Source organism: Canis lupus, chromosome 8 (genome assembly GCF_011100685.1).
Source record: "Canis lupus familiaris isolate Mischka breed German Shepherd chromosome 8, alternate assembly UU_Cfam_GSD_1.0, whole genome shotgun sequence".
In the NCBI taxonomy this organism is placed as follows: Eukaryota; Metazoa; Chordata; class Mammalia; order Carnivora; family Canidae; genus Canis; species Canis lupus.
This window is the reverse complement of record NC_049229.1, coordinates 1,762,984-1,782,883: the sequence shown is the minus strand read 5'-3', so window position 1 is coordinate 1,782,883 and position 19,900 is coordinate 1,762,984. Positions and strand designations below refer to the sequence as shown.

The window sequence follows — 19,900 nt, the reverse complement described above, 5'->3', positions numbered from 1 at the left end:
TGGTGGCTGGGGACATTTTAAACAGTGAAATCACCAAGGCCACGCACTGCAAAACACGTGGCACCCACCAGGCCACGATGAGTCCCCTGTGTGAAGGGCAAGAACTGAGACCAGGAGGCAGGGCCTGGCATCCACTGGCCTCGGGGTGCAGGTGTGCGTCGCAGGGCCCCCCGCTTTTCACCGCCGCGCACATGGCTGTGAGCCCCCCCACCCCGGGTGCTCCGACCTGGGCCTCCGGATCACTGCACTAGTAGGACTATGTGCAGATGGGGACTCACTGGGTGAGGAGATGGCTGCCAACGTGTGGCGGGCACCGAGCACAGCCCTCCAGTGCACCTCGGGAGCCACCGCAGCACCTGCCCCTGGGGAGCCCAAACCAGAACCAGCACACCTCCAGAGGGATGGCTGTGGCTGCGGGGCTGCCCCTCTGCCAGCTCTTGTCAGAGGAGGGGTGCATTTGGGAGGCAAAGGGGAGGATGATGTTCATGGCAACTACAGGGGAGCCTCTGAAGCCCCAAACCCAGAGGTGCCCCAAAGGCCACTCACTGGGCCTCCCCACAGGTCACCTTCATGTGTGTGTGTGTGTGTGTTTTAAGAGAGAAGAGGGAGGAGGGGCAAGGGCAGAGGGAGGATTTTTTTTCTCTATGGAAATTCTAACCTGTTAAGGGTCACACTGAGTCCCCCAAGAAGACATGGTGAAGCCCTAACTTCAGCACCTCAGAATGCAATGTTATTTGGAAAGGGGGCTGTTGTGGATGTGATGAATTGAGATGAGGTCATTCTGGAGCAGGATGGGCCTGAATCTAGTGTGACCGGCCTCCTCAAGAGAACAGACAGACGCACACACATGGGGCAGACGGCCGTGACACCAGGAGGCCAAGGTGGGGGCACAGATATAGGCTGGGAACCCAGCAGACGGCCCAGGCCCCAGAAGCTGGGGAGAGCAAGGAGGAGTCCACCCCATCTCCGAGGGCATGCAGCCCCGGGATACCTCCCTGTCCCACTCCTGGCCTCCGGAACCGGAACCTGACACAATTCACTTCTCTTGCTTTAAACCCTGGAGTCTGCGCTACTGTGTTGCAGCAGTGCCAGGAGACAAGGCACCGCGGTCTTTACAAGGCAACAGACCCGTCTCCATGTGCACGGCCTTCAGGCTGCAGCCCACAGGCCCCGACGCACGGCCCGTCCTGTCTGCCCTCGGAGCTCACAACCGAGAGCGTCCATGGACAGAGAGGACACTGTGACAGGTGCAGGGAGCGTGACTTTGAGGCTGCTGACAGGCCTTCTGCTGCCCGGGGCCCTGCTAGCCATGTGGTCCCTCTGTGTGCATCAGAACGAGGTGCCCTTCCTCCCCATGAATGCAGGTGACCCCCGGCCCCCACCTCCACCGCTTGACGTCACACATAGCTTGGCAGGAGAATGAAGTTTCAGCCCCCACTGGCTTCGATCTTAGCAGGTGCCTCTGTGCCGTGAGCAGCCTGCACAGCTGTGTGCAAGTTGTGCACGGAGCTGGAGAGCCGAGAAGGCTTTTTTGCAGGAGGAGGTGGGGCACGTGTGCTTAGTCTCTGAGGCAGGAAAGAGCTCACATTTTCCAGAGGCTGGAGGAGACACGGCCAGTGAAGACAACACACCCTGCCCCCATCTCCAAGGCCTCGTGAATAGGAATGGCCTGTGCACTTCATGGAGTCTTGGAAAGCGCTGTGAGACGCGGGGTCAGTCACTTCCCCTCTCTGTGCCATACTGAGCTCTGACCTCTGATGATGCTCACGCCAGGGATGCAGGCTGCTGTGGGCTGTTTCAAACCCCTTCCAGGGACACTTGCTCAGCCTGTCAAGGCAGCCCACCCCACTCAATCCCAGGCCACGCACAAGGGCCTCCCAGATGCAGCCCCAAGGGCCTCCTCATGCCCAGGAAGCAAGCTGGGGCCATGCAGGGCAGGTCAGAGCAGGCACTTCCCGACCCCAAATACACCTGTGCTGTGTCCTCGAGAGAGGAAGTCAGGCCCAGCCGTTTGAGGACGAACCTCTCCCAAGGCCAAGTACACAGGTAAGGAGATCACTGAAGACCCCCAGCAGCCAGGGTTCAGCACAAGCGCAGCCTGGCACCCGGCCTGTGCCCAGCAAGGAAGCAGAGAATGGGGTGCCGGGTGGCCCAGACGGTTCTGCATCTGACTCTTGATCTCAGCTCAAGTCATGAGGTCAGGGTCCTGGGACCGTGCCTGTGTCAGGCTCCCTTCTCAGCAGGGCATCTGCTTGTCTCCCTCCCCCTTTGCCCCTCCCCCTGCTAGCTCGCTCTCTCTCTCTCTCTAAAGTGAATAAATACATCTTAAAAAAAAAGAGGCAGTGAATTAATGAATGGATGGACAGACGGATGGATGGACCATGGCAGCCAGCAAGGACATGGACACTGCTCAGACTGGGCCTGGCCTTTCTGGAGCTTGGGCAACAGGAGGCCACGAGGAGATGCAGAGGTGCAGCACAGGAAGGGCTCGCCTAATGGGCATTCTCTGTCCACAGCAGAGATGGGGAGACGGACGCTAAAAGAAGAGACGTGGCTGCTCAGTGATCCTTAGTCCCGTCAAGGCCCAGAACTGGGAGGCAGAACTCAAACCAGAATAACAAGTCTGCAGCTTCTGGAGAAATCTAAAACTCACAAGCACCCAAGGTGGAGAAAGCGTGTGCAGTCTAATCTTTGAAATAAGAGCCTTGGTCGACACAAAACAGCCTTTTCTCTTTCCTCCCCTTCCTCCTTCCACTGCCCCTTGGGGGTGAAGACTTGCAGGCAGCCCTACAAGCAACTTTGTCATTGTTGACATAATCTGGTGCCATGTGACAAGACAGGAAATGTCTTACATCAGTTAGGATCAAGTTTGTGTCAGAAAACCTAAAATAACAGTGATTTGAGTAAGATTGATGTGTATTCTTCTATCGTATAAAAGTCCAAGTAGCCCAGGGGTGGGATGATGCTCCAACACGTGTAGGATGCTTATAATAGTGCTGCTCCACCCGGCAGCGCCTCCAAATTCACCTCGGACTCCAAGATGGCAGCTTCAACTCCAACCATCACGTCTGTGTTCCAGCCAACAGGAAAGAGGAAAGGAGAGAAAGGTATTCCCCTTCTCTTAAGGACACCTCCAAGCCAACGGCACTCCCCTTATATGTCACCATCCTGGACTGAATCACACGGCCACACTTAGCTTCAAGGAAACTGGGAAGCACTCAGTAAACATCTTCACCCCATTAAAATTCAGGGGTCGATCAACAGGCTCTGCTCTATCCTTGAATTCAAATACTCCCAGATGGTGATACATCTTAAGGAAATGGTCCTCAAACCCTACACACTCCTAAGTTTTCAGGAGCCGCATTGAAAACAGAGGGGGGGGGGTGCGGATTTTGGGATTACAAAGAGATCGACACATGTTCACCCCAACCACAAAAATGATCATAATTTGACGAAGACCAAGTGTCATCAAAGATGAGAGGTGGGTAACATATGCCCCCAGCACAGCCTCACACAGCGGACAGAGGACGGGATCAACATGCCCACACAGACCGAACACGGTGGCCGGGTAGACACGCACTCAGACCAGGGGTGGCCCCAAAGACGTGAATGGTTTGATGCCGTGAATGTTGTCACCATCTTTGCGTGTCCCTGTGTGCCCTTCAGGCATGCGGTGCACTCTGGAGGGGAATCAACAGCACACGGATGCACATGCAGGCCCACACGCCCTCACACACAGGGAACAGCAACCATGTGATCTCAGCCTAGAGACCCAGGAACCAACATCTTCCTGTGTGACAGGGACAACACCCCTGCCAGCAGCGATCCTCCTCGCTCTGTGCTGCAGAGAAGGGCGTTCTGGACGGGACAGGTGTAGTGACTTGCCCTGGCTGGCCCGCGCTAAGTGGGGACAGACCTGTGGTCTCTGCCACGGAATTAACTCCAAATTCCCCAACCTGTGGCTGAGGCCCACCCACTTCCGGGATTCAGCACATGGACTGTTGCTCTATACACTGGCCCTTCCCACCTCCTGCCCTGTGCTTCCCATCTACGCAGGACGCCCTCAGCTGCATTTGCCTGATTTCGGCTGTTAGAACCTCATTCTTCAAGACGCATCCAGGTGCCATCTCTGCTAGGTCCTGCCCGCTCAGCACAGGCAGGGGTAGTAGGACATGGGCAGGATCTTACATTGTGCCCTGTCCTTTCACTATGTGCATATTTCTCTTACTTTCTCTGATAGAGAAACTGGAAGCTTCTCAATGTTTAATAAATGTTCAGTAAATGGATGGATGGATGAATGGATGGACTGGTGGCTGGATGGGAGGATGGAGAGAGGATGGATGGATGATGCATGCGTGCATGCATGCATGGATGCAGGGATGGACTGGTATCTGGATGGGAGGATGGATGGTGGATGAGCATAAGGATGAGAGGATAGAGAGAGGATGGATGGATAGACAGACTGGAGTCTGGATAGGAGGATAGATGGATGGATGGATAGATGGGTGAGGATGGATAAAGAACTTAATTAGTAGAGAAAAGAATCTATGAATATATTTTAGATGGATGCTGTGTTGAAAATGTCAAGAACAGAAAGCAGCGAGCATAATAAATGCCATCATCAGGTGCCATCTGTAGGAAGCTGAGTCCTTGCTTTGAATTGCAACATCCCTAGAGAAATTTCCAGTATGTGTCTGTGACAGTGATTGGGATTAAAGGAGCTGGAGACAAGGAGGCCAGGGAGAAGGGTCCCTGGTGAATTCCATCATGACAGCTTGCTCCTTAGCCAGAGATCATGAGATTGTGAACGTCCGACACAGAGTCCTTCACTCCTCTGGTCCCGGAGGCGGGGGGCGGGGGGCGGGGGGGGGGAGGGGGGGATGTGCACTTAGAGGGAACAGTTTAGCTCTGGAACGGCCTGTGCAGAAGAAGAAGGCCCATGTGCACTGCGTGGTCCCTCCTTCTCCTGGGCTGCCCCTACAACCCCCGTCCTCTATCCACCTTCAGAAAGCAGGCTTTTTCATCAGGCCTATTTTCACCTACCGAATGTCAGCCACAGAGTTGGGCCGGTGTGGACAGCTGACATCCCATCTCTTACCTTGGGGGGAATGGGTTCTTGGCTTCGACAGAGGTCTCAGTGTCAGTGATGAAGGTGGGGGCCCCCTCGTGGGGGGGCAGTGTGCCCTAGGATGGGCTCCTCTGGGGCAGCCTGTCACTGATGGGCTCCAAGGTCCCCGCCCCCGCGGCCCTCCTGAACCTTTCTGGGGGCACTGTGTGTCCGCCCAGTGCCAGGACGGAGGGGGCGGGGCCGGGCCGGGGCCATCAGACCACAGGATGTGGCCTGAGCGTGCACCGTGGTGCACACGGCAGCAACGGGCCTTGACCACAACCGCTTGCTGGGCCGTTTCTTCTAAAAGGGAACTGACACTTCATGGCGGCTGGCTCATTCTTTCCGACAAGTACGGCCTGGGCAGAAGCACTCCCAGGAGTTATAGGCAGACGCGGGCAGGGGCTCCATGGGTCACCAGAGCTACTCCTGGACCACTGGGTCAGCCTTGGGCAGCAGGGGGGCTGGCAGGAGGGAGAGCCACGGTGGTGGCCATGACGGTGCCTTCCAGACTCTTCTATGGGAGACAGGGGCTGACAGCTGCCCAGTTAGGGACTTCGTAGGCCCCCCGCCCCATGGACACCTAGGGACAAGGAGGGCTCCCCTGCACCCACCCATCGCTGTTTTGTCCTCCCAGGCCATGCTGACAGGAGGAAAGGGCCTGGGCTCACCATATAACCCTGGGGGGCGGGGGGCACCCTGTGTCATCCATGGCCTGCATGGGGATAGGCTGGCTACCTCAGGGCAGCACCGGGCCTGTGCGGGAGCCCCCTGTCTCAGGCCTCATGCCTCCCACCAGGAGCTCCGGAACACATGGCTCTGCGACTCCCCAGCGACTCCCCGGCTCCCACACACCATGGCCTGAGCAGTGTCCCCTTGCAACTACGGTCTCATTCAGTGGCGCCACAGCAACGTGGCCTTCCTGGCCCACCGTCCGGGCAGCAAGCTCTACCCGGGTGCTCGGGGCCGGCCCCACAGCAGCCTTCTAAAACCAATGCACTTCTTTCAAAAATAAACCCAGAGCAGTGAAAAAGCATTTCCTTCCAGGCACCAGGTCAGGGTGATGACCGGAAGCCGTCCCTCGGGATCCCTGGCTCTTATGCAAGCATTCGCATATGGTCCAGACTGTTCCATAGGCTGTCAGGAGGAAGAAGGGCGAGGTGATCCGCAGCTGGCACGCAGTCCCCTGGGCGCCAGCATCACTCCGCAAACCGGCTTCTGCTGCCTCTTGGCCCAGGATTCAGGGGGTCACCGAATGTCAGACCAGGTGGGGGCCCGGGCTCATTTCTCAGATGGGAGACTGAGGCCCAGAGACCATCAGAGACTTGCCTCCTACAGACACTCCCGCATCCCCATGTGACGGGAGCCTTCACATCCGCCAGCCCCACCGACGCCCCAGCCTGGGAGCCTGCAAGCCCCTCCCGGTCAGCCAAGGAAGGCACAGGTAGGTCCCCGGTGATCACCAGGGGCGCTGGAGCGGCCGGGGCAGCATTTTATTCACATTATTTTGCCAAGAAGACATGGAGAACTAGTGACCACCACAATTCACCCAGTCACTCCATGGAAGAAAGGAGGCCTCACGTAGCAAAAACACAGGGACCGACCCCAACCTCAGAACAAAAGGCAGCTCTGCCCGGGAAGGGATGGTTCCACGACTCTGGCTGACGTACACTGAGCGCCACCACCAGAATCACCACACTATCTTCCTCATTTCTCAGTGGACCACACACCTGCCCTTGGGGCCCAGCCTGGGCTCCCCCAGAACCTGCACACTCAGCTACCCCCATTCTTTGCTGGGGCCATGGAGCCTCTCGTATCGCGGCTCCAGGGCTGGCCTCCCCCTCCCCTGGTCTCCTCCCAGAGAAGCGAGGAAATGCAACTGAGGACAGTAAAATGAAGGGATTGGGGGCGACACAGGGACCCTACCCTCCTGCTCCAGGCTGGGGGAGGGTATGGTGGCCCCGGGAGGTCACCACCTGCTGCACAAGGGGAGTTGGGTTCCTGACCCCCATCCACCACCACCACTACCCCAACCCCGTCCTGGGCCCCACCCTGAGGCCTGGGGTGTCCTACAAATAGTTCCAGCAGTTCAGGTGCTTTAGGACGCAAAAGAGAAGGCTGCGAGGCAAGCTTTAGAATCCCGTTTAGGAAATCGTTGTCCTCCAGCATTTATTGAGTGCCAGCTGTGTGCAGGGCAGAAAGATGTGCAGGTGAAAGATCTGATCCCTTTCATTTGAAAGTTTAGAGTGTAAACAGGAAGACGTGATATCAAAGGGGTTTTAGTGTCTTGCTACGTAGATAAGTGGTTCATGCAAAAAGCTTTTTTGAGTATCCACAGAGGAGAAAGGTCCAAGAGCTGTGTGGACGGAAGGCTTCATGGAGGAGGTGGCAGCCTCCCAGCTGGAAGGACCTCTGTGGGCAGAGGCGGGAGGCTACGGCAGCTGTACATGCCAGGGAGGGCAGAGAAAGTAAAGCTGTGCACCAGCTTCGTGCAGGACTGGAAAGGGTTACAGAGGACAGGGGGTCCCTGAGGGCCTTTCCAGGAGCACATCGTGGCACCTAAGATGATTAGGGGCTCTAGGGGGTCACGCTGTCCTTTCCACCCAGCCTGTGGGACCTCGGCGGGGGCTGGACGGCTATCTTCTGTCTCCAGGAGCAGGAGCCATCACCAGAAAGGCTCATCTGAGCAGGGGGCGTGAGGGGTGGTGGCAGGATGGTGTCAGGGCGCCCGAGGGCTCAGGGGGGTAAGCATCCGGCTCTTGGTCTCCACTCAGGTCACAATCTCCTGGTTGTGATCAAGCCCCACGTTGGGCTCTGTGCTCAGCACAGAGTCAGCCTCAGACTCTCTGTCCCTCCCCTTCCCTGCCCTCATGTGCACGCTTGCACGCGCTCTCTCTCTCTTAAATAAATAAATAAATATCTTAAAAAAGCAGAAGAATAAATAAGAGTCATTAAGATCCCAGTTCTCATCTTTAGCTTCTGAAAACATGTGTTTTGGACACCCGTGGGGTGGGATAAATGGCAGGTCCAGGGTGACAGTCATTACGTGGCCAGAAGCTCTAAGCTGTGGCCGCCAGAGTAGTGCTCACGGTCCCCAAGCCAACTTGCCAAGAACAAGTGGACGCCGGGCACTCAGTCCCTTCTGGGGGCAGACAGCTAGGGGTGCACAGGAAGCCCGAGACTTTCCTGAGTCACCCTCCCCTGGTGGGGGCTCTTTCTGGGGACACAGGCTCTTCAAAACCCTACAGCAACCCGGACGCTGAGGATGGGCTTCCTTCCCACATAGGCTGTTTCCCTCAGCACGTCCAGCCAAGACTCACCTCCCCTGCTCTGATGACCCAAGGGCAGACTCTCCCTGCCGAAACCCCACTCTATGCTTCCCCATCCCCGGGCTTCGCTCAGAAGCTTCTCCCCTCCAGTCCTGTCCTCACTCCTCAATGCTGCTGCCTACACAGCTCTGCTCATTCATCCCTGCCTGGGTGCCACTGGGGTGACCTCCACTGAAGGGACCGATGGCCTCTGTGATGGGATAGAGAGGACGGAGCTGGTGCCTGCCTGTCCACACCCCACCCCCGCTCCGACCCCTGGCTGCGAGGCACCCCTGGGGCCCCCTTCACAGAGCATAACTATCCTGGGTTCCTTTCTGTCTTTTATTTTTTGATCTCCTGGATTAAAATGCAGGTGTCTTTATAGGATTTGAAGCTTTTAATACTTTCAACCTCAGTAAAGATCCCCACACAGGGGCCCAGACCTAGGATAGGTCCTTGCAAGTGGTAGGGGAGATGAGGGGGAGGGCCCTGGGGACAAATGTGCTGAGACTCCCCCATCCCAAGCAGACCCTGGGCCAACCCCCTCCTCCCCAACGCGCTTCCTAGGTGGTGTGTGGCCCGGAAGTACAGGCCCTAGCTGCTCAGGTAACCCTTCACAGCCCATGGGCCAGAGCCTCTTTTAGGGCCTGGAAGGGGCTGGGTCTCCCAGCTGAGCACCCACCAGGACCACCTGGGAACCTGAGCCCCTGAAAGCCAGGAAGGCCAGGTCCACAGACAGAGCTGGAGCTGGGACTTGGGACCTGGGACCCTGAATTCATCCCAGGTCTGGGTGGGCCCCAGCCCAGAAGAGCTCCCAGTCATAGCTCCTGTAGTGCTTGGGGGACCCATCTCAAGGGGTTCAGCAGGACCCCTGCACCATGTCAGCCTCTCCCAAACCCTGGGGATTGGCCCAGGCAGCTCCTTGCAGGCCCAGGGCCCAGGAGACCCGATTTCTGAGCCCAGTCCCTCCTCCGGCTCCTAAGACCTTGGCTAAGTCACTTCCTCTTTCTGGGTTGCCTTTCCCTCACTGAATTAGATCCAAGAGTGAAATCCTTTTTCAAATAAAATCTCAAGCAGACTCTCAATTGATCAGACATATAAAGGTAGGAGCTCTGCGTGTCCACGTCCTCAGTGACCCCTGCACAGCTTGGCCGCTGGCCTCTTGGCAGGTCACAGAGTCACCAGGCTCATCCTCAATGCCCCGTCCTCTCCTACCTCACCTCCAAGTCACCAGCCCAGCACCCTAGCCCGCAGCCCTCCCTCCTGCCTCCCCAAAAGCCTCTTTCCCTGCAGATTTCCCTGTCCCAGCTTCTGTTCCCCCAACAGTCTATGTGCACCATGGCCCAGTGCCAATGAGACCACCTCTCTGTGCAAACCCTATCAGTGGCACCCAGCACTCTCCAAAGCCGTTACCCGACGAGACCACCTTCTGTCCTCATCTCCCACACTCTCTACTCCAGGGCCCCTGGCCTCCAGGCTCCTGACATGCCAGCAGCATCCTCCAGGGACTTGTTTGCTCTCCCACTTCCTTCAGGCCTCTCCCAAACACCACCTCCCTGGACAGCCTGTCTGCTTTTTCTTTCTCTCTAGCTGACACTCTCAACAAGAAGTAGATGGAGCTTGCTTTTGCCAAATCCTCCCACTCCTCTTCCAGCGGGCTGACACCCACCTGACACTATCCTAGCTCCCGCGGGGTGAGGGAGACAGGCATGCTCACTGGCTGTCCGAACATCATCTCCTGGCTGCGAGGAGGGGGTTTTGGGGAGCCAAGTGGAAAGAAGAGTCCTCCTGAGGGTCAGCAGGGCCTGGGGGTGGCCTGGGGGTGGCCTGGGGGTTGGAGTTGTAGATGATCACCCCTCATCATCATCTTTGGGCTGCAACACAGGTGGAGGTGCAGCCCAGGAACAGGTGATGCATGGGAGTGCACCCGAGAACTGCCTTATAGTGCCTGAAGGTCGAGAAGGACTGGGTCTCCTGCAGCAGAAGCTAGGGGAGGGCAGGGGGCAGCTCACATTCAGGAATTCCTTAGTTGTGCACCCGTCAAAGAGCTGCCACAGGAACAAGCTCTGGGTCCCTGGAGGTATGCAAGTACCTTCCAGGAATGTTCTCAAAGGGATCCCCGCCTGTACCAGGCCCAAGGTTTGGTGAGGTACTCTTTAGGAACCCTCCCACACAAAAGGTCCTCTTAAATAAAGTGATGTTTTTAGCAACAAGCCAATATTCAATGTGCCAGGACTGTTCTGAGCAGGCCTGGACTGGTGTGTTAACCCTTAACTGCCTGTAGGCAGCTGCTTAAATATCAATTCATCCAAACCTCATAACAATCCGATGAAGTGAGTGTTACTGTGACCTCCCAGTTTACACATGAGGCAAAGGCCAGGTCTCCCGTCCAAGGTTAAATAGATGGTAAACAGAGATAACTACTGTTATCAACGATAAGTATTAAGAGTTTATGGGTGAATGTGCAAAGCTTTTTTTTTTTTTTTTAAAGATTTGTTTATTTTTAGAGAAAGAGAGTAAGGGAATGTATGAGCAGGGGGAGGAGCATCTCCCTTTCCCAGGGGGTGGAAAGAATCTCAAGCAGACTCCCTGCTCAGCAGGGAGCCCCACCCCTGGCTGACCCAGGGCTGGATCCTGGGACCCTGAGATCATGACCTGAACCCAAATCAAGAATCAGATGCTCTGCTGATTGAGCCACCCAGGGGCCCCGTTGTGCAAAACTCCTTATGCATCATCTCATTTAACCCTCAAAACAACTGTGTGAGGGCAGATGTAAGTAAACTGAGGCACAGAGAGGTTAAGTAACTGACCCAGTAGGGAACAAAGACAAAAGGAAATGGGGAAGGTGATGTCATTCTGGTGTCATTCCTAAGGTGGAGGGGCGCGGAGAGGTCAGGACCCTGGCCCCCCCACCCTCTCCTTTCTCCGTGGGAAACTCCTCCCTGCTCCACCTTGAAATACTGGGTGTGGTAGAAACCAGCGGAAGGGGCCCCTTCCCCTACATAATGTCCAATTCTTCCCACCGGATGACGTTTGTCTTTGCAGCGGTCACTTCCAAGGGAAAGCATCCAGGCAGAATTTCCCAGGAGGGGCCTCGATGGGAGGAGGGGGGCATTCAGGGGGGCATTCAGATGCAGAAGGGTTAAGGGCCCCTCGGACCCATCCTCCCACCGGGGTGGGAACCGGTCACCCCCTCCCGTCGCGCAGCGCAGATCTGCCCATTCCCCTTGTTTTAGGAGAGGAGAGCTCGGCCGGGGCGGGGAGGGGCCGGCTAGGCCGGGCGGCGGCGGGAGGAGGCCCCCGGGGTTTTTAAGCCAGAAAGCCGGGGACGGCAGCCGGGCGGGGGGGGGGGGCGCCCCTAGGCCTTGGCACCCAGAAGGGCTCTCCGAGGCTTTCCCGAGAGTCCGCCTGCAGAACCGGGGCGGCCGGCACCTGGGGAAGCTCTCCCGGCGCGGGGCGGGGCGCGGGGCGCGGGGCGCGGGGCGGGGGGCGCAGCCCTGAGCCTCGCCCAGAAGCGAGTTCGGGTTCCGGGCCGGGGGCTCGCCCCAAGCCGCGGCCCCGAGCCCCTCCCGAAAGCCGGTTCCCGAGCGAGTGGGGCTTCAGGCGCAGGGCCGCGGCCTCGCGCTCCCGAGGGCCCCCGCGCCCCGACCCCGGCGTCCCCGCGGGTGGGCGTCCCCGGGCGGCCCGAGGGCGGGGATCCCGCGGGGCGCGGGCGCGGCGGTGCCGGGGGCTGGCGGGACGCGGCCCCGGGGGGCGGCTTCTGCGGCTCGGCGGCTCGGGGCGGAGCCGGGGCCGGGGTCGGGGCCGGGGTCGGGGCCGGGGTCGGGGCCGGGGTCGGGGCGCCCTCCCAGCCGCCCCCGTGCGCGAGCCGGGCCGTCCAGGCTTCCCCGCCGGCCACGCGTCCGGGTCCCGCCGCCGCCCGGGTCCCGCCCCGACGCCGCCCCCCGCCCCCCGCCCCCCGCCCGGGGCCGCAGGCAGACGGGCGCTCCCCGGACTTACCCCGCGGGGCCCCCGCGCGCGGCCGCCCCGGCCCGTCGGATCATGCCGCCGGCTCCGGCCGCTGCTCGGGGGCTCGGGCCGCTGCTCGGGGGGCTCCGGCCGCTGCTCGGGGGCTCGCACCGCTGCTCGGGGGCTCAGGCGGCTGCTCGGGGGGCTCGGGCCGCTGCTCGGGGGCTCGCGCCGCTGCTCGGGGGCTCCGGCCGCTGCTCGGGGGCTCGCGCCGCTGCTCGGGGGCTCCGGCCGCTGCTGGGGGGCTCGGGCCGCTGCTGGGGGGCTCGCACCGCTGCTCGGGGGCTCAGGCGGCTGCTCGGGGGGCTCGGGCCGCTGCTCCGGGGCTCGCACCGCTGCTCGGGGGCTCCGGCCGCTGCTCGGGGGCTCGCGCCGCTGCTCGGGGGCTCCGGCCGCTGCTGGGGGGCTCGGGCCGCTGCTGGGGGGCTCGCACCGCTGCTCGGGGGCTCGCACCGCTGCTCGGGGGCTCCGGCCGCTGCTCGGGGGCTCAGGCGGCGGGCGGCGCGGGCCGCCGTGTCCCGGGCGCCCGCATGGCCCCGCCGGGCCCTCGCAAGGGCCGCCCCGCCGCCGAGTGGGAGCCGCCGCCGCGCCCCGGGCCTCGCTCGCTTCCACTTCCTGTATCGGGGCGAGCGGGGCTTTCAGGAAGAGGCTGGCCTTGGTGGTCAAGGGCTGTCTGCGGACGCGGCGGCCGAGCCCCAGCCCAGCCCGAGCCGGGCACACGGAAGCCCGCGAGCCTGCAGGCGGGGCGGGGAGGGGGGGGCGCCGGAGGCTCCCGCAGCCAGGTGCCCAGAGGGAAACTCAGGGAAAGTCTCCCACCCTCCTAGGGGGAAGAGCCCGAGGGCGGGAAGGCGCCGAGGGCTGCACCCACTGGCGGGTGGGGAAGCGAGAGCCACGAGCCTCAGCCTCGCCTCCTGCCTCAAGGAGCCCAGCACTCAGCCAGGGGCAGCCCCAGACCAGAGGCAGGCGGCCGCCTCCACATCCCTGACAGGTGGCCTTGCATGCCTCCGCTAACAAGGAACTCACTACTTTACAAGGTAGTCCGAGGGAGGCGTGCAATGCACCCAGGTGGGGTCAGGGCCAGGGAGCCCTCGAGATCATGCAAATACAGCAGCCAGGCCACTCCTGTGGGACCAGGAGGCCTGTCTTCTAAGTGCCTGGCCCTCAAAATGCCTCCTGAGCCTGCTGCCCTCACAGCCTTTCACAGCGACTGGACAGGACCAGTCTCCATCTCCACAGGTCCCCCCAAGTATCACACTGGGCTCCTCAGCCCCGGCATGCCGACATTTGGGGCCAGGTAACTGCTGTGGGGGCTGCCCCGGTCCCATGGGGGGTCTGGCAGCACCCTGACCTCCTCACACCAGATACCTGGAGCATCCCCACCCAAAGTGTCTCCAGCCTCTGCCCCGTGTCCCCCCCAAGACCCACTGGCCTGAGGCCTTCGTTTCACAGAGGAGAAAACAGAACCATAAAGGAGAGAAGGAGCCTCGCCCGAGGCCACACACGGGCTGAGCACAGACAGAACCAGGCCCGAGTCCACGCATCCAGACCCTGCCCTCCATGCCTCGGCCCTGCTCCCCACACGCCTGCCTTGGCCCAGTCCACCTGGTGGAGGTGAGAGAGGAGAGGATCCCTGTGCATCAAGGCAGCACAGCCTGGAGGAGGGACTAGAAGACCGTGCAGCCGCTTCAGGAGACCACCTGGCCACTCCTCAGAAGGTGAAGCATGGAGTTAGTGCGTGACACAGTAGGCCCCCTCTCAGGGATGCACTGCCTGGAAACACACACACATGTTCACACATGCTCATGCCTGAGTGTCCGTAGCAGTACTGCTTACGTTGATGAAAAGGTGGGAACAGTCCCAGTGTCCACCAGCCCATGAGCGGATCAACACAACACGGGCACTCCGTGCAACAGTAGGTGACTGGGCCATGAACAGGAATGTGGCGCTGACACAGGCTTCAGCCTGGAGGCACCTGGCAAAGACACTCCAAGGAAGAAGCAGGAGGACTGAGTAAGGAAAGGGTTAATGAAGGTGGAGGCGGGGAGAGAGGGAAGCCCCAGACCCCCTGAGGACCCTGCCCACAGGACCCCAACTGGGGGCAAGTGCTGAGGCGGACAAAACCAAGAAAACCGCAGACAAGAGAGCAAAGTGGACAGCCTGGCCCTGGGTGTCGGGGAGCATATCTCGGGGGCCGCTACACTGTAGTCACAAAGCGACGAGACCGCAGAGGAGTGAGCCAGCAAGGGTGTTATCAGCAGTCCTCGCTCAACCCGACGTGGCGCAGGCGTCTCAGGGCCACAGGCCTCCTGGTCAGCTCGCAGTGGGAGGTGGCCAGCAAGCCCCCTCACCCCCACCCCACCTGGGCAATCCCCGGGGACCCCCCTCCCTCTAGAGAGCTCTCTCCTCTCCTTTTGGCTCTCACCCTCGCCTAATAAACTTTCACTTCATTTCATTCTTTTGTGTCCACGAGATTCACTCTTAGGCGCTGGGACATGAGAAGAGCCCTGCGACCCTTCAGGGGGCCGCCTCCTGTCAGATTCTATTCGCACAGAGTGTCCAGGACAGGCAAATCCACGGAGACAGAAAGTCAACCGGTGGTTGCTAGAGGCTGGGGGCGGGGCACAGGGAACGAGCGCGCTAGTGGCTACAGGGGATTTTTAGGGGAGAGGGGGCAGTGAAGAAAATGCCCTGACCTAGACTGTGGTGATGGTTGCACAACCCTGTGGTCACACTAACCCAGTGATTTGTACACTTGAAATGGGTTAGTTGTACGGTCCATGACGTCCATCTCAGTTAAGCTGTTTTTCTTTTTTAAACATACGGCCTCCAGGAGGCTATGCTGACCGCTCGGGCCACGTCTCTGTGGCCTCCAACCAGGTCTCTATGGCCCAGTCGTGAGAGCCTCTCCTCCGGAGGCTGACTGCCTCCTCCATGGAGGACACTCTCCCGCGTCTCCCTGGACAGGAACTGTAGCCCCCATTTGAAGACCTGAGCTTTGGGGACGGACTTGTGTTCCAGTCCCGCCCCAGGGCCCCTGGCTGGGAAGGCCCAGGCAAGCCACTCTCAAGTGCCTCACCGCACGGTCCTTAGGAGCCATGGAGTGACGCTGTAGACATGCATGGCCCAGGGGCCACTACTCCTGGCCTTTTGCTGCTGCTCCAACAAGCCACGGGCTACTCACTGGCCTCCCTGCACCAGGGGACAGGCCAATCCAGCTGTCCCACCTGCAGCAGCTTTTCAGGGGCAGGCGATGCCAGCCTGACCTACGAGTCACCCCCTCTTCCATGCCTCCCCCCACCCCCCAGTGAAGGCTTCCGTCAGCTTCCCAGGCCTCTGCTGAGGCAGGACAAGCCCCTCAAAGCCTGGGTTCCATGTGCACAGCCCCAAGGTCCTCACCCCCGCAAGGCCTGCCGCTTCCCCGCTCTGTGAAGACAATTCCTCAGGAAGACACCAGATGGACTCCCACTCTGCTTCCGCGCTGCTCGCCGATGGAAAAGGAAGTGGCCAAGATACCAGAAACCCGAGCAGCTTCTACCGGTCCAAACCTGGCCTGGGCCAAGTTTGCCCCCTGGGTCCTTCCTGGGCCCCCTTTGACCCATCTGGTCCTCACACATCCCTCCTCTGTCCCAGGACACACATCTCAGGAGTCGTGCTGCTGTGGAGCTTGCAGGCACCTTCCCCAGAGCCGTGCCCATGTCCGCACATGTCCATAGCACCCCGGGCCCGATCTCCCTCCAGGGAGCTACTCCTCCCAGTGGCTCCAGGAGAGGCTGACAACTTTCTGTCCTAGTTGCGAGGGAACACGTGCTCTAGTCTGGCCTAGCCCAGCCCTCTGTTCGCCGGGCACAGTGAGTAGTTCGTGGACAAACTCACGACCCAAGTTGGGCCAGTAAGATCCTGCCCTGGGGGATCCCTGGGTGGCTCAGCGGTTTAGTGCCTGCCTTTGGCCCAGGGCGCGATCCTGGAGACCCGGGATCGAGTCCCATGTCGGGCTCTGGGTGCATGGAGCCTGCTTCTCCCTCTGCCTGTGTCTCTGCCGTCTCTCTCTCTCTCTCTCTCTCTCTGTGTGTCTCATGAATAAATAAATAAAATCTTAAAAAAAAAAAAAATCCTGCCCTGGGACTTGTCGTTGGCACCGCAGGGCAAGCCAGCCGCCCCTCCCCTCCCGGGCTGGCTGAGCTAGGACAGTGGAAGCTGAGGGTAGTGCACTTGCCATCGGGGCCACCGTGTGGCAAAGTGGTTCCCAGGAAGGAGCCAGGGTGGAGACCATGCCTGCCCTAGCAACACCCTTCGAGGTCAAGATTCCAACATGCTAACGCCGCTGCTCCGTTCAACATCCCCATTGCAAGAACGAATACGGTCCCTTTTATCTTCCTTTCCTTTTTGAAAATTCCCAAACCCAGTTGGAGCTCCTGCTGGGCCTGGGGGACATCCAGTCGTGGCAGCAGAACCATAGGAATGACACACAAACCCCCGAATGTAAGAGGCTGGTTTGCTTGTGTGTGGGGGTGGGGGTGGGGGGAGCTCTCATGTGCACCTGCTCCAGCCCCCTCCCCCTCCAGGTGAGGGAAAACAGACTGGGTCCCAAGGAACACTGTGGGAATTTTCAGGGGATGGTCACCCTCAGGAGGTCGCCTTCGAGCCTTGCTGGAGTTTCCGGGGACTCATAGGAAAGAAAAAAGTCTCACAGTGGAGTCTTGCCTTTTAAAATGTCCCCAAACCTTGCTTCTGAGTTGGATAAGAGACTTCGAGGAAACAGTGTGTTGTTGCCACAGAAATCCTCCTTCTACCTAGAAGGGTCAATGAGAGCAGGCTGCCAGGGTTCAAATCCCAGCGCTGTCACTTAGTGGCTGTGTGACCTCAGGCAAGCTGCTCAGCCTCCCTGTGCCTCTTTCAGCATCCTCACCTGTGACACGGGTGCACTAGCGCCTACCTCCTAGGGCTGCCGTGAGTGTCGCCTGAGCTTCCACAGGTCAGGGGCTGCGAACAGGGCCTGCGGATAGTACATGCTCAGTGCACGTTAGCTATACTGTATGTACAATGATGACGGCCTTTACTGTGCCAGTCGGATCTCGCCAGAAACAAATGGGGTATCTGATCCGGATAATTTGAGGAGGTTTACGTAAATTTGTAGGTGAGGAGGTCCCAGGGAGGATGCCATCAGCCTCAGACCCGGTAACTTCCTGAGCCTGAAGGGGTGGTCAGCAGACCCAGAAGTAAGACGTCCTGTCCTGTAGAAAGCCCGCAGGGGGTAGGAGCAGGGACCTCACAGACAGATGCTGCCCGCTGGCCTCAGGAGGGCCCTGGGAAAGCAAACACACTGACTCTTCTCTGTCCCTCCACCTCCTGTGACAGGTGCAGGGCGGGGGCTCCAGAGAGGCCTTGGGGGCCCATTGGGCAGGCCCTGTGGGTGCAGCGTCCCTGAGGATCAGCCCTGGAGCATGAGGATGTGCTGGGGATGGGGCAGGACTACGAGGGCACAGCTGGGCACCCCGACTGAGTGCTCCGAGTCCTACTCCATCTCCGGCTGGGAACACGGGCAAACCAGCCAAGGCCCCAGACGTGTGTGTGAAGCTGTTTTGGGTTCTCCACACCAGCCTTCTGCCAGCTGAAGACCCTGCGGTGCCCCGGTCGGTGTCCTGCGGGACAGGAGATTCACCGGGCAAGCCTGCCTCGACTCCGGCCCGCTAAAGTGGTGACATATGATGAAATGGTGGCTGTTTGGGATAGCTTGTACAAAAACAGATACAAAAAGCAGCTCTTTCTGTGGCTTTTTCTGCCATCTGACCCCAATAAGCCTCCTCACCTCATTCCCTGCTACTTTGGGGAAATCCTTTATTTTTTATTTTTATAAGGATTTTATTTATTCATGAGAGACACACACACACACAGAGGCAGAGACACAGAGAGAGGGAGAAGCAGGCTCCATGCAGAGAGCCCAATGTGGGACTCGATCCCGGGACCCTAGGATCACACCTGAGCCCAAGGCAGATGCTCCACCGCAGAGCCCCCTGGGTGTCCCCCCAGAAGGCTTTTAAAGCAGCCCTCAGCGTGGAGTATTGAGACAGCTTCTAGCCTGGTGTCCCCCACCCACCCACCCGCTCCCATTCATCCTGGAGGCAGAGAGGAGAGGCTGCTAAGGCCTCCCTCAGGGACCCCGTTTCCCATCCAGACAACCGGCTGTATTTGTTCATCTGACTCAGGATCTGCCCCAAAGCCGGTCTGCCCCCAGCTGAATGCCCTCTTCACCTGCACGTGTTACGGACTCCACACACTAGAATGTTCTCATGCTTCGATTATCCTTAGTATGAGGATAGACTCCTTGGGAGCCAGGAGTACACCTTCTTTAAAATTTTTTTCTACACTCCACCCTACCGATATCTGGTGGAGGACCCTGAAAGCATTAAGTGCTTAAGAAGCCCGAATTGGGGCAGCCCAGGTGACTCAGTGGTTTAGTGCCGCCTTCAGCCCAGGGCATGATCCTGGAGACCTGGGATCAAGTCCTCCGTCAGGCTCCCTGCAGGAGCCTGCTTCTCCCTCTGCCTGTGTCTCTGCCTCTCTCTCCTCTCTGTGTTTCTCATGAATAAATAAATCAAATCTTAAAAAAAAAGCCCAAATTGACTGAATAAAAATGATTTGTTACCAAGGAGAAAGGCTCCTCTGTTTCTGAGTTCTGTGCTATTGTGAGGATTAGCTATCCCTGCTTCGTGCTGTCAGAAGGTGAGCTAAAACCAGGGCCAGAATGCCCTTGATTCATGCAGTCTACACAGCTACGACACCAGTGAGGTCCCAGGAGGGTGTGGACGTCCTACACTTGAGGACTTTTCACTCTGGTAGGACGAGGCAAGCCATAGATAGAAAATTCTGAATCTAGGTGGACCCAGTACAAGGAAGTGGGTTGTCTCGTATGCCTGGAAGTGTAGATATAAGGGCGTGTACCAGGTATCTTGCTGCATAGCGAATGACCCCCAGGTATAGCAGCTTAAAACAACACACATTTATTATGTCACAGATAATGTGAGGGTTGGGTGTCCTGGCACGATTTTGATGGTTGGTCCTGCTTCTGGATCTCACAAGGCTGCACCCAAGCTATTGGCCTGGGCTGGGGTCTCATCCGAAGGCTCGACTAGGGGAGGCTCTGCTTCCAAACTAAGATGGCTTGGTGGGGTTCAGCTCCTCAAGGGGCCTCAGTTTCTTGCAGGCTGCTGGCTGGAAGCCCTCCTCTGTGCCCTACGCCACTGAACATGCTCTTCACCTCATCAAAGTGTGAGGCCGAGAAGACAATAGAGTGAATATGTGGGCAAGATGGAAACACCGCTGTCTTATAACTTAACCATGGAAGTGGCATCCCGTCATTTTGGACCCATTATGTTAGAAAGAAACTCTACATTTGAGGGGAGGGGACTCCATGGAGGTGTGAAGAGCAGAGGCAGAGGTTGTCAGGGCCATTTTAGAAGCGATGTAGTACGTGCAGTTC

At 58.9% G+C, this 19,900-nt stretch overlaps 1 protein-coding gene and 1 long non-coding RNA gene across 2 annotated transcripts in view; one reads left to right on the top strand and one right to left on the bottom strand.

Moving 5' to 3' along the window:
* RIN3 (Ras and Rab interactor 3) overlaps positions 1 to 12,487 on the bottom strand; it is a 104,175-nt gene extending 91,688 nt beyond the window's left edge. The window contains exon 1 of the mRNA XM_038544123.1: positions 12,415 to 12,487. Coding sequence (XP_038400051.1) covers positions 12,415 to 12,458 — 44 coding nt within the window. The 5' untranslated portion in view covers positions 12,459 to 12,487. The remainder of the gene's footprint in view (positions 1 to 12,414) is intronic.
* Positions 12,488 to 12,976: 489 nt separating this feature from the next.
* On the top strand, positions 12,977 to 14,875 carry LOC111096947. The gene is made up of 2 exons (XR_005362805.1): positions 12,977 to 13,717; positions 13,873 to 14,875. It is a non-coding gene; the product is annotated as an uncharacterized LOC111096947 (long non-coding RNA).
* The last annotated feature ends 5,025 nt before the right edge of the window (positions 14,876 to 19,900 follow it).